The sequence below is a fragment of the Balaenoptera musculus genome, chromosome 8 (assembly GCF_009873245.2).
Source record: "Balaenoptera musculus isolate JJ_BM4_2016_0621 chromosome 8, mBalMus1.pri.v3, whole genome shotgun sequence".
Taxonomy (NCBI): Eukaryota; Metazoa; Chordata; class Mammalia; order Artiodactyla; family Balaenopteridae; genus Balaenoptera; species Balaenoptera musculus.
Window position 1 is genome coordinate 24,204,033 of NC_045792.1, and position 13,642 is coordinate 24,217,674.

General features: G+C 42.3%; 1 protein-coding gene across 20 annotated transcripts in view; it reads left to right on the forward strand.

Annotated features, from left to right (window-relative positions):
- Positions 1-13,642, forward strand: part of NCAM1 (neural cell adhesion molecule 1) — a 312,747-nt gene that overhangs the window by 255,652 nt on the left and 43,453 nt on the right. For 13 of the 20 annotated variants that reach the window (XM_036862081.1, XM_036862074.1, XM_036862073.1 and 10 more), the window contains exons 8-9: positions 3,557-3,699; positions 9,831-9,860. In XM_036862081.1, coding sequence (XP_036717976.1) covers positions 3,557-3,699; positions 9,831-9,860 — 173 coding nt within the window. The remainder of the gene's footprint in view (positions 1-3,556; positions 3,700-9,830; positions 9,861-13,642) is intronic. The other 7 variants (XM_036862091.1, XM_036862087.1, XM_036862093.1 and 4 more) reach the window with 1 other exon arrangement.

The window sequence follows — 13,642 nt, forward strand, 5'->3', positions numbered from 1 at the left end:
GCAGGACCCTGGATTGGAGTTAGAGTAGACAAGTCTGGCCCTCAGTGGCCGGGTGCAGAGCCATGGATGTGCTGGATGGAGAGAGCAAGCATGTTTAGAAAACTCACAAAGACAGCTGTGCTCACAGGAGGGTCCATGGGGAGAGGTGCAATGAAACATTCTAAGGCATTAAGTCCCATGGCGGCAGGTGGAGAACAAGACAGGGATCCAAAGTCACAAGGGCCGAGAACGGAGGTTCATTAAGATGGTGCACATACCATCCGCAGATAAAACCTGGCGAGATTCTTCTAGATGCTGGTGTTCAGAAGGAAGGAAGCTTTCATAAGCAGGATGACCCCAAATCTGTCCCTGTCTGCTCAGTGAAGCCCGTTGTCCCAGAGTAATTATTCAGAGCATGCCTTTCACTCTCCAGCATGCCCCAATTTGGACAATAAATGGTATTGCTATCCTATTTCCAAGGCAGCATTCTAAGCCTTCAGTTAGCTCCAACAATAGCGTTGCTTCTGAAGTGCAGAAAGGAATAAGTTACCAGCGAGAAGCTTGCCTTCCTTCCAACAGCCTCTGTAGCCCATACAAAATTAGCCATTGTTAATAATGTTTTTAACAAGAATATATTTTGCCTTGTTCAAAGACTTACACAGTGTAGCCTTTATAACCATCTGGGAAATGGAGTCACCAAGACCAGATATTATTAATTGATGTTAACTGTCCCTTGTCTGTCTTCTGCTAACCTTTTGCTGCCAGGACATAGCACTGTGGAGTGGGACAAGGTCAGCAAACACTATCTGGATCACAATGTCCATGTAGGTTCCAAGAGGCCAGAAAGTCAGCCTTCCTGTGGCTGCCTCCAGACCCCAGACCAACTGTCAGTTCAGTGAATTCAGTTGTTTGGCTGATTTTTTAACTTTTCAATCTGTGATTTTAACAGTAGAGAAATGCAACTTTTATTTTACCTCTCTAAAACCTTCTGTTCAACACACTTAACACTTACTCCATCCAATATGAGTTATAACCTCCTTGAAAGTTCTGTTGATCAAGATAGACACAGAACCTTCCTGTGGGAAAACCTCACCCATGTGGGCTCCATCAGTTCAAATTTGTAATCATTTGACCACATTAGATTGAGATGTGCCTGGGTGCTAGCCATATATGGAATCTAAGAAAAAAAAAAAAAAAAAAAAGGTCATGAAGAACCTAGGGGCAAGACGAGAATAAAGACACAGACCTACTAGAGAATGGACTTGAGGATATGGGGAGGGGGAAGGGTAAGCTGGGGCAAAGTGAGAGAGTGGCATGGACATATATACACTACCAAACGTAAAACAGATAGCTAGTGGGAAGCAGCCACATAGCACAGGAGATCAGCTCGGTGCTTTGTGACCACCTAGAGGGGTGGGATAGGGAGGGTGGGAGGGAGGGAGATGCAAGAGGGAAGAGATATGGGAACATATATATATGTATAACTGATTCACTTTGTTATAAAGCAGAAACTAACACACCATTGTAAAGCAATTATACTCCAATTAAAAAAAAAAAAAGGATTTGCTATTATTCTAGGTACCTCGTGTAAGTGGAATCTCATAGAGTCAGAAAGTACGTTGGTAGATGCCAGGGGCTGGTGGGGAGGGGGTGGGGAGGGGGAATAGGGAGTTAGTGTTTAATGACAGAGTTTCAGTTTAGGAAAGTGAAAAATCGGGGAGATGGATGACAGTGAGAGTTGCACAACAATGTGAATGTACTTAGTGCCACTGAACTGTACAGTTAAATATAGTTAAAATAGTATGCTTTATATTATGTGACTTTTACCACAATAAAAAAACATTTAAAAAAAAAAGGATTTGTGGAGATTTCCCTGGTGGTCCAGTGGTCAAGAATCCGCCTTCCAGTGCAGGGTACACAGGTTCGATCCATGGTTGGGGAACTAAGATCCTACATGCCGCGGGGAAACTAAGCCCATGCACCACAACTACTGAGCCTGCCAGCGCTCTGGAGCCCGGGCACCGCTAACTAGAGAAGCCTGCGCACCTCAACGAAGACCCAGCACAGCCCCCCACAATTAATTAATTAATTAATTAATTTTTAAAAAAGGATTTGCTATAAGCAGGCCATTAGTACAGATTAACTGTAGGAGAATATTTGAACTAAATGAGTCATCTTATATAGAAGTAGATATTTGCTACAGAAAATGCACAGCTCCCTCATTGTTTTCTGTTTATTAAAACAGAATTAAGGCCTCAACTTGGAGGATATATAATAGGCAGTAGTTTTAATGGTCTACTTGGAGTTACTGTATGAATTTGAATATAAAGGAAATGTAATTCTTTCAAAAATTATCCATAATTCTGATTTATTTATTGTTTGTTTATCTATCCTGGCCTTTTTCTCTATTAGTGAAATAAGTTATATTTGTGCAGTGTTATCTTTTCTCTTCGATGGATTTCAGAGTATAGTGATTTCAGAGGATAATTGTTTTAAATCGGGAAAATTCAATTTTCTCTAATGTTTCTACATTTAAACTCAGCTTTCGAATGCTTGTGCTTTCTTGCATTACCCAAAACATTTGGGATATGAGCTCATCTCAGCTCATCTTATTCCCAAGCCCCAGCCCACTCCCCAGCCCCCAGTGAGTCACCCACCACATTTCCGTACTTGAGTTAATGCTAACACAACCCTCCTAGGTATTAAGAATCTCAGAGTCATTTGGATTCCTAATTTCTTCTTTGGATTCTTCCCATCTCTACTTGCCCTCTGTTCGCTTCCACTTCCTGTAAAGCCTTCCTTCAGCATCTCTCTTGACGCTGCCCTTTCTCCTCCCTTCCCCCCACCCAACCCCGAGGGGATGTTCAAGATTGTATTCCATCACATCTGGGGCAATGCCAGGGCTTCCAGGTTGGTTTTCCCACCTTCAGGTTTTCTCCATCTTCAATTTTGCCTAGATTAACCTTCCTTTAATACAAATGAGCATTTCATTCCTCTGACTAAACACTGTCAGTGGGTCTCCACCAGGCAGGGGATAAAATTCAAGCCAGAGTTGTAACCGGGTAATCAAGATGCTCTCTGCCTGGGTCCAGCATTGTCTCCCACTGCTTTGAGGCACAGACACGCAGACCCTGACGCTCTGCTCTCTTCCCCACCCTCTCTCCACACGTTCTTGCTTCTTTGCTTTCATTCACGTGCCTTTCTACACTCGGAATGACTCCGTGTCCACCCAAAGTTCCACGTACTGAAAATCTCACAACCCAGCCCCAAAGACAGCCCCAAAACTGTCTCCTCATGAAGACTCAGCCAGAGGAGAGCTCTTCCTCTGCTCAGGCCTCCTGCACCATCACCCTCAGCACTCTCCCCATACGGGACGTTGTTATTACTGTCACTTTGGTGTCGTCCTATGCCTGCTCCATTGTAAGCTGCTGGGGGGTTCAGCTCGTTAACTCATACACCACCTAGAATAGGGCCTTATGATTAATAAGTTGATAACCTTTGTTGAATGGTGCCTTTATAATTCAAACCTGGAAAGCTAAAAAAATGTCAAACTCATGGAAGTGTTCTGTCTTTTCAGCAAAACCCAAAATCACCTACGTAGAGAACCAGACTGCCATGGAACTAGAGGAACAGGTCACGCTTACCTGTGAAGCCTCAGGAGACCCCATTCCCTCAATCACCTGGAGAACATCCACCCGAAACATCAGCAGCGAAGAAAAGGTATAATGTCGCCCAAGAGTTTCAGGGCCATGGAGCGCAGACTCTACATGGATTGATTCTGCCCCATGCCCGGTCCTCTTCGGTGAACCCGAAAATGGGATGTGGCCACTGGAGGCTGCAGCCAGGTCCTATGGCCCCCCTCCTCCAGCCTGCCCTGGCTGTGGCCTGCTCAGCATCCCCTTGGGATGGAAGGGGCACAATTCCTTGCATGGATTTGCAGGGGTGTGATGTTAGTGGGTATGGTTAGGTTAGACGTCGCAAGGAGGAAGGGGACAGTGATTTTCAAACCAGGGTTATGGAGCTGGGAGGACCAAGGAAAGTTAAGGTCCCAGTGCACTGGGTGATATTAGCATCATCTCAGGAGCACCCAAGGAAACGTGTCCCGGAACTTAATAGGGATCAGGATGAGCCTATTAATTCTTCTCCTTGTGATTTGTATGTTCATGCTCTACATGCCCTATATGCACAAACGCTTGGTTGCCTTTGTGTCTGCCTGTATTCTCGGCCACACTTGCATATCATTTTGTTCTAAAGGCAAAAATAATTAGCAGTTTCTATGTGATGATGATTACACCAGGTTCTACAATATATTCTCTGAGAGATGAAGAACATTATAGCAACCTTCCTGGCAAATTTAAATGACTGGGAAGATTTAGCTTTCAAGCACATGGATTTATAGGCCACCGGAAAGCTGTCGTTATTATTAACAGTCTATAAAAATTGAGGTAACCCCACATCAGGCAGCCTTTTGCTATTGAGTGGGCCAAAAGACAGGGGGAGGAAGAAGCTTGGTTTTAAAGCAACTTAAACCTTCTTATGGCACTTCTCCAATCTCATCTCATATATCCTGTAGTAATGGGCTTCATTTTAGTTGGCCAGAGCTTTGTCACCTATTCAGGAGTAATGGCCTTAGCCTTAAAGAACATTTATAATGGATTGCTGATTGACTAGAACGTCAAAGAAGATAGATCTTCACTCTTCTGCCTGCCTAAAGGAAATCCCTAGAGAGGGTAGACTTAAATAAAGCTAAAAAGGGATAGTGTGAAATTTCAGAGCCAAATTTGGGATTTGCATTTGAAGAACTGATTTCTCTCCTACTAATAGAAAACAAAACTAAATCAAGAGGAACAGAAATTGCTGTTCCAAAAAAACCCATTAATTTTTGCAAGTTTTACCTCCAGAGTTGAATTCAACTTAACAAAAACTCAACCGAGGAACTGCTAAGTATTTTTGAAACTTGCGTATGCTGTTTGATATTGTGAAAACCAACTGAATTAAGTAATGTAGTGTTTACTTGGATACTTTATCAACATTGGAATTAAACCCTCAGCTCAGATTTTAGCTCCCATCGTGTGTGTTACGTGGATTGAATATACATTTCAAGGCTTAAACCACAGGGCTGCCACTTGGCAGATTTTTCTACATCAGGCTTGAGAGTAGATTTGTCCAGAATGACCCAGTGTATATCTTTGATCTAGAGGGAAGGACAGAAATAACATCTACCCCAGATGAATGATGGTTTTAGATTCTATATCTTTCCTAGGAGTAGCTCAACGGCCAAGCTAGACCAGAAGAGTTATTAAGATTTGTGCCTACCTCAGGTCCTTTAATAGGTGGGCACTTCTGGCTTGTATCTGTGAATTCATTTTTATAGAATGAGAACAAAAAACCAGGCATTAATACACACTCATACTTCCTAAATATTAAAACCAAAGGTGTCTAGCAGAGACCATCTCAAGCCAAGTAGGCTTTGCATAGTTCAATTATCAGTGTAGATCATTAGTCTCAATCTGAGATAATTATTTAAGCCCAGCCACATAGGTTGTGTTGCGCTTTCTTTTACTGTGGACCCCCTTCAAGTGACATTACTGCAACATGAATGAATCAGTGTTAGAACAAGCCTTCCAAATTGGCCAGTGATGTGACCCCAGATCAGCATATTTGCCTAAATGAAACGCTGTATAGAAAAATTGCTATTTCTATTCATTACATATTGACATCAAAGAGGCATGATAGCCATCTTATACCGGGGGTGGCTAAAAATTAAGGAAACAGAGATGGCCTATTCGTGAGCCAGGTGGACTCCAGACAGTAAATTTCACTTTTACTTTGGCAGCTGCTTCTCGTTTTCTCCTCCAGCTGAAGTTGCATTATATATATTGATAATTAGGTATCAAGATTATTAGAGTCACAGAATTATAGGAGGGGAAGAAAAGTTTTCTTTTTAAAGTCAAGACTATGCGCTGAGCAGTAAGAATGGCCAATTGTTTCTACTGGGAAGGGAAATAAGCCTCCTGAGAAGTAGATCACATAACTTGCCAGAATCATAGAAGGTTGGAAGAAGGGTCCTTTGGAGGTTATCTAGTCTTACTGCCAAAAAGTCACTCAGCCCCTGCTTGAAGGGTGACAGTGTCAGTTCTTTGCAGTCAGGTGGCCAACACTGATGGTTAAGAGGCCCTGCTTCATTGCCCCTGCCACTTCCCAGCCTTCCAGCCCCTACAACTCAGTCCTTTGTGTGAGAGCCATTAACTAGCTCTCCAGTTTTCCTTTAGTCAGGCTTCTGCCCTGTAACACATCCAGTTATTTTCACTGCTGCTCTTATCTTATGGTTTCCACACCCTTCACCTTTCTAGTCGTCCTGTACTAGAGAGCTTCACTTCCCTAGTGTCCCCTATAACTTTGTGGTGCCCAGTATAGCTAATGCAGACTTCCTGGCTCATTGCTCCCTTGATCTGGACCCTGAAATGCTGTCAACATCACGTTAACCCTTTAGCAGTTTCCTCATTCTGTTGTCTCCTGTTGAGCTTGTGGTCAACTAAAATGCCCAGCTCTTCTTGGCATGAACTGCATTTAAGCCACATATCCCCTGTCCTGTCCTTATGCAATTGATTGCTTAACCAATGATGTAGAATTTTATATTTATTTCTATTAAAAATTGTTTTGTTTGTTGCAACCCAATATTTCTCAGTGGGGGTCACAAATGACAGTTTGGGAAGACTCTTTCTTCATTGGGACTGTCCTGTGCATTGCAAGATACTTAACATCCCTGGTCCCTTCCCTTTAAATGTTAGTAACCAACTCTAATCATTGTCGTTACCAAAAGTGTCACATACAGAAACACTCCTTGGCTGGAGAACGACTATTTTAGTCCATCTTTCTGAGCAGTCAGGACTGGCTTTCATTAGAACTGTCCCTAGAGTTCTTGGGGTCCAGGGCATTTCAACCAATGTGGGTCCCCCCTGTTTTATCTATGTTTGTTAAAAGTAATGGGGTATAGCCGTCGATGGTGACCCCAGTTCTAAGCACAAGACCCAAGGGCAGGCAATTCAGCCTTCCCCATGCAACTGCCATCTAGCATCTCTATTAGCTGTTGCTTCCAACCTTGTATGAATGCTTATTTGAAATATCTTTGTCCAAGTCACTGATAAAAATGTTGACTGGAACAAGGTCAAGTACAGAGCCCTTAGAATGCCACCGGAGCTTCCCTGGGGTGAGTAGCTCAGAAGGTGGAGCACGTAACGCCATGGCGCTCTCTTATGATTCTGATGACTTTCACGGAAGGCTCAATGCTTCCTTTAATAAAATTAGTGACAACAGAAGCTGATTAAAGCAGCTTGGTCTTTTGCTTCACTGCTTAGTTGAATCTAGTGTTAATCCTTTTTAAGAGGAGAGGGGAGAAAAGGCTTTCACTCATAGGCTTGTGGTGACTTTCTAATGGAATACTGATGTTCTTCATTTAAAAAAGAAGGGAAAAAAAGCAAAAACCAGTACACTGAGCCCAAAAGTCACACTCTGTCTTTGACAATGTCTCTAGGTTTAGTCTAGTCACTCGTTTAAGATTGATTATAATCAATCCGTTCGGCTTCAGCTAGTTGAGTTGGTTTCACTCAACAAATGATAATAGCTAGGCTAAGTTTGGGTCACTAAGATCATTAGAGGAGATCATCTGTCTGAAAGTTAATCCATTTCTTAGTGGTCACTAGTCTGTTGACAAAAAAATTTTGAATATCGTAATGGGTCAGTTTGATCGATGTGTATGGAGGTCATTGTGGTGACTGCAGATACAAAGAAAGTTTGTGCATCCGTATCATTTTATTACCCATCCTATTGAGACTCATTTTTTAAACTGCCAGGTATTTTAAAGACTCACAGTGAGTGGTGCTAAATTCCAGGTACCATTTACATATTGAGTGAGAGCCCTGGATGGTAATTTACATCCTCTCTCCCTGGCAGAACAAGTCCAGTCTGTGCTCATTTGAACGTATCAGTGCCTTTGAAGAGACTGGGAAAGAAAGGCTTGTGAAGCCTTAATGTCTAAGGAGAAGGAGAGGAGCAAAGAGTTGAGATCCGAAGAGATAGAAATAAGTGAAAGGCATTTCATGAACCTTGAATTCTGAGTAGACAGAGTATCCTACAAAAAAGAGAAACCTTTTGAAATTCTGGATTCCCTAGAAACCGAAGTTTCTTTTCACCAGGGAGAATTCCTCATTCAGTGTAAAACAGGTGCTCGCTCTTAAACATTGGGAAAGGTGCCTGCATTGAGCAGTTGGAGTGTAGTTTATCCAGGATGTGGGCAGAAGTATAAGAGGGAATACTTAGGATAAGTGTCTATCAGTCACTTCACTTCACTTTAATTTGTATACATACTCCTACAGACTTGTGTGTAAGATCATAAAACATGCAAATATTAAAAGAAACTGGAACTAACAGTTTTGGGAGCACTGCTAATCATATACTAGTTTAGGTTTTAAGTATGTATATTTGCATATCAGGTTGTCTTAAAGTGGGCTACACGCCTTCATCAAATTATCAGGGTCAAGATATATCCTATTATCCTACCAGGCACACAGGTAGAAGGTCAGGCTACTGAAAGCATTGTGTTACTAGCACCTACTTATTCTAAAAGCCACAAAACCACAGTAAGTTAGAAGAGACACAGGAAGAATCATATCTGAAAAACAAACAACTCCATATGATAGGGCCCCTGAAAATTGTCTTGATTCATGCAGCCCTGGCATGTGACAGACAAGCTTCTAAGTGATGTGGAAATGGCAACCACATTTGACATGTTGGCCCACTGTTACTTTGGTCTATGCGTGTTCCTCTGTACTCACTTTCTTCTTCATGCCAACATCATGTGACATAATTCAACATCTCCATCCTCATGTCTCACAAAAGCTCCTTGCATTTAGCGGACTCTTACTGAATGTTTGCTAACTCATTTGCATTCCCAGGATTGCATTACTGTGTCTCTGGCGTCGTTTCTGTCCTTCTTCCATCTGAACATGAGGGACAATCAGGCAGTCATGCCATCTAATAAAAAGAATAACGCATGTATGATAGTTTTGACTCCCAGCGTGAAATCAGAAAAACTGTAAGCATAGTAGATTCCCCAGTGCTGGATAAATAAAAATCTTGATGTGGGTAGGAAAATACCTAAACCCGCTTTGTGAATGCCATCTTTGATGAAGATGGTGAACGCTTAAGCCTGCATGTCATCTGGGCGTCCCTCTGTCTTTAAGAACCAACTGGAACGTACCATAGCACTCAGAGTTCAGTATCCTCAAAGCTTCCTGTCTTAAGGGCATACTTCTCATTCCTAATGTACCCTTCTGCTCCTTTGTTTGTTCCTTTTTTTAAAATAAAAATTTGATTTTTAATAGAATGCATGCAAAGAGTTACAAAATACATGAGCACAAAATAGTATATTGGTGATAAGCTGTCCAATAAAATCCAAAGGAGGAAACCTACTCTAGAAGTATCTCTAGATTGTGTGGTTAGAACTAGTAGTATCACCTAATATTACGAGGAATATTCAAGATGTTTTGGAACAGGAGCAGTCTAATATATCTGCTGGTATCCGTATGTACGTCTTCCAAAGATTAGGAAAGCCTTTACGTTTGAATTATACATCTTAATGTGCATAAGTGGGGGAAGAAAGCTGAACATAAGCTAAATCCTAAATTAAATTGGGTAGTAAACACACTGTTGAAAGTGGACCTTGGAAAAAGTTCTGAATTAAGAAGAAGCTGCATGTGCACGGAATGCAGTGTGATACATCAATTCTCTAAAGCAACATGTTGTAAAATTTTACTGCTTTCTTGTTGTGTTTTATATCTTGTTCTCTACAGGCTTCGTGGACTCGACCAGAGAAGCAAGAGGTATAGCTTACCTGACCACTAGCCAGTCTGTAGTTTTGAAAGCATTACAGTTCAACTCACCATTACAGTTTAATAACCAGACATGCTAAAACTAATTAGTAATTTAGTTAGATTAAAGAATAGGTCAATAGTGGTAGACATTACTTAGCAATAGTGTCACTTTAGGGTGAGCAAGCAAGCTGTGTTGGGAGTGGATGAACAAATCCTTATTATTTCCTAAAACTGGATCTTATTCTCTTGCTGGTGCTGATAAAATCACATCCAGGTAATTATACTTAGAGAAATAAATGGCCCCAACTCCCAGGCCAGGCATTTTGAAATGATAAAATTTTTTTGACTCTTACCTGGTTGATGTGGCTTTGGATCATAAAGTCACAGAGTTAATGATCTAAAAACCCACTCAGCCCTTACCTTTCCAGCTCAACTCATCTTGTTGCTCGCTTATTTTATCATGATTGGTCTTGGTAAATTACCACATCACATCTCATCTCGAAGCAATGCAAATGACATCTCTCATTGGTTTTCCCAAATTGCGAAACATATCTATGTTACTTTTATAGAGCATTAAGTTTATGAGATTAGAGTGATTTGTCACAAATGGTTCTTTTTTTTTTTTTAAGTCAGTAGCATATTTAGCCTTTGAAATTTCTCTGACTGCTTGCTTCAGTTTGGGTAATGTGGGACTTAGTTTGAAAACTGAAGCTAAATATAAATCTTTAGATTGTAATTGCTGTATCCCCAAGACCCTACTGATGATCATGCCTATCATTCTTGACCTGATTTGTGTGATTAACTGACAGATAGTGAAATAAAAAACAGTATGTTTTAGATGAAGTTCAAGAATCTAATCTATAAATACTTTTTTAAAAAGTAGCCTTTTCTCCAGATGGAACTTTGATATTGTTTAATACTATAAATGTAGAATATGGCAATCCTGTAGACTGTATTTTAATTGGGTAAACCCATCCTCCAGTCTTTCGGAAATGATAATTATTCAGAACACGTAACTCATGTGTTCAGGTCATAGCTATAAATATTTAATGCTGTTTAATATTTAAAAGTTAACTGCCTGTCCCCAGGCACTGATGCTAGTTTCTGCACCCTGCCATCATCAAATCTAATTCATTATAAGCTCTCTTTGTGTCATTCCTTCCTCCACGTCGTAGGGACTGTAGTTAGGTGCACACCCTCTCTAAAACACTTGCCTCCTGTAAACACTCCCCAGGAGTGCTGTCACAGACTGGGTGTTTTTATTGCCCAAAAGTCATGGGCTCGTTGGGATTGGGGAAGGGAGAAAAGAAGGGTTAATTATCAGCCACTTCTGAGCCACTACCCCTCTCATTCCGCTTGGCCTTGTGCATCTTCCCGTCACTCAGATTTAGACAGGCTAGAAGAGGAGCTGAGATTTATCAGGGAGCATTAAGGAGATGTTGAGAGAATTGTTATTATTAGTGGAAGTAATTGGTTTACTCCCAGGAAAGCAGACACCTCACTCCATTTTGCAGAAGTGTCCTTATCTTAAGTTATCTCGCTCTGGACATAATTGACTTTCAAGTGAGTTCTGCCCCCTGGGGCTCAGAAGTTCCGTTCCCTCCTATTTGTCTCAGTCAGGGATGAAGACCATGAGTCCAGATGAGCTCAAAAGAAGGCTTGGGTCATGGCTAATTTCATTCTGTAAGTTCTGGAAAGCCTTAGGACTTTTCCCTGCAAGAAGAGAGACAAAAATGTTTTGATGAGAAGAGCAATTATAATTGCCTTTCATACATTTTTGCAAAACCGGGTCTTCTTGCCATAGTGATCGTTTCATTCGTACCCAGAGTTTATCTGCTTCCTCCTCGAGCCTGGACCATCAGCATGACGTGTGGTCTGGATGGCTTGGAGGTGGCACTCTCTGACTTTGTCCTGGTGCCAGAGTAAATCATTTCAGAAGGAGATAGTCCAATCACACTGGAGTCTGTCTGCGTCCCCTCAGAGGGAGAACTGGGCATCTGGCAAATAATTCCATCGTCAATCCTGTTTTGAGCCACCGCAAAATAAAATTCTCTATGGAAGGCTGCCTACTGCTCTGCTGACATCATTAAATGAGAAAATTTTCCAGAGAGAAATTTAGACAAAGAGACCAGAGAGAAGGGGGAAAAAAAGTAAGGCTGTGAATGCAACCATTTCCTGAGCTTCTCTTTGACCATTTTCTAGATCATTCTGAGTAAAAACTGCTCATGTCCCCCTTTGTGGTTACTTGTTAATGTCCTTCTCTTACCTACACGACTTTCTTTGCATCTTTTGCTGTTGTATCCTTCCTTATGGAAATGTTCTCTTGACTTCTGAAAGATTCTGATCAGTTTTCCGTGTTTGTGGTGGCAGCCCCAGGACAAATCCTGGGTGTGTGACAAAAAATTACAGTTCAGTCACTGGCTGGCATCACTGTTGGCTGAACCTGTGATCTCACTGAGGTAACCAGAAAGGCCGGGGTAAACCATGAATCCCCTCTGCCTTCATTCTGCTGTCTTGGGAATATAGGAATGACAAGCAGGTCAGGTCAGCCCTCAGAGATACTTGCAGCGTTGACCTCACACTCCTGATGCCACGAGTTTAGATGATGCTTCAAGATTTTGTTTGGCACATGACCGTAGACTTTTGAGACAAGTGCTCCACACCTGCCTGTGTCAGCTCCCATTCATCCCCTGGGGTGCAGCTTCTCAGCCCATCAGCTTCACAGCTTTCCAGGCCTCGTGGAGGCCGAGAGCCAAGGCATCTGGGCATTCCTGTCAGAGAGGGGTGGCCCTCGCTGCAGTAGGTAGTGATGGTTTTGCTTGGCTCTTCTGCCTCTTTGCTGGCAGTTGTGTTCTGGCTTCTGGATATGAATGTGATGGGACTAAATGACTGAAACAGATTAGCTCTACCAGTGATGGGACTTTTTGTGGTCTGAGACTTCTGTCAAGGCCAATGGTGTCTTGCTTTTGAGCTCCCCAAACTGGCTGCCATATGATATTTCAATGCTGGGTTTTGGGCTTCCAAACAGCAGCTCAAAAGAACCTGAAGGCAGGTGTTCTTTAGTTCTTTAAAGGCCCAGCCTCATGGGATGACGGACGATATGCAGAGCACTCACCTGTCTATCTCTATGGAATATCGCTCACTGGACTTAAAGAGTATGGCCCAGCCTACGAGGAGCTAGACTCCTTCTTCAGATTGCCAGCTTTCTTGAGGGTCTGAACTCAGACCGCATGCCTAGACTCTTCCTAGGCCAGCAACCATTTTACTTAAGAGTGTCAAGGGGGGAAACCCCTTGGAAATATTTCGGTACCCATTGCCCAGGGCTCATATGCTTATTCCCTGTTTGACCAACTCTTGTAATTCCAGAGACTCAGGAAGACAATTCTAGTGTCAAGGGCTAGAATATGGTGACTATAGTGTCCAGGATTCCAAATCTGCCTGGGATTGTCTGTATCACTGTTCCGGGAGAGGGGACCCAGTTCCCCTCACTTCCAGCTCAACAGCTCCTGAGCTCCGAATTGTTGGACTTTTTTCAATGAAATTATTTTACTTTTAAGCATCCAGGAAAGTAAGGCATCTGCAGAAATATGGATTTCTTGTATAATTTCTTTTATTCGGATTTCCCATTATGTGTGCATGCACCAAGGAACGGGCAGATGGGCAGGGGGCTAGAAGGAAAGGACGGGAGTGCAAGTTTTCCAGAATCTCACGAGGCAGGGCTATTGCAGCTGCAACGCCTGCTGGCCAGACTTTGGCTTCCATTTTAGATGTGCCAACCAAATCGTCTTGGG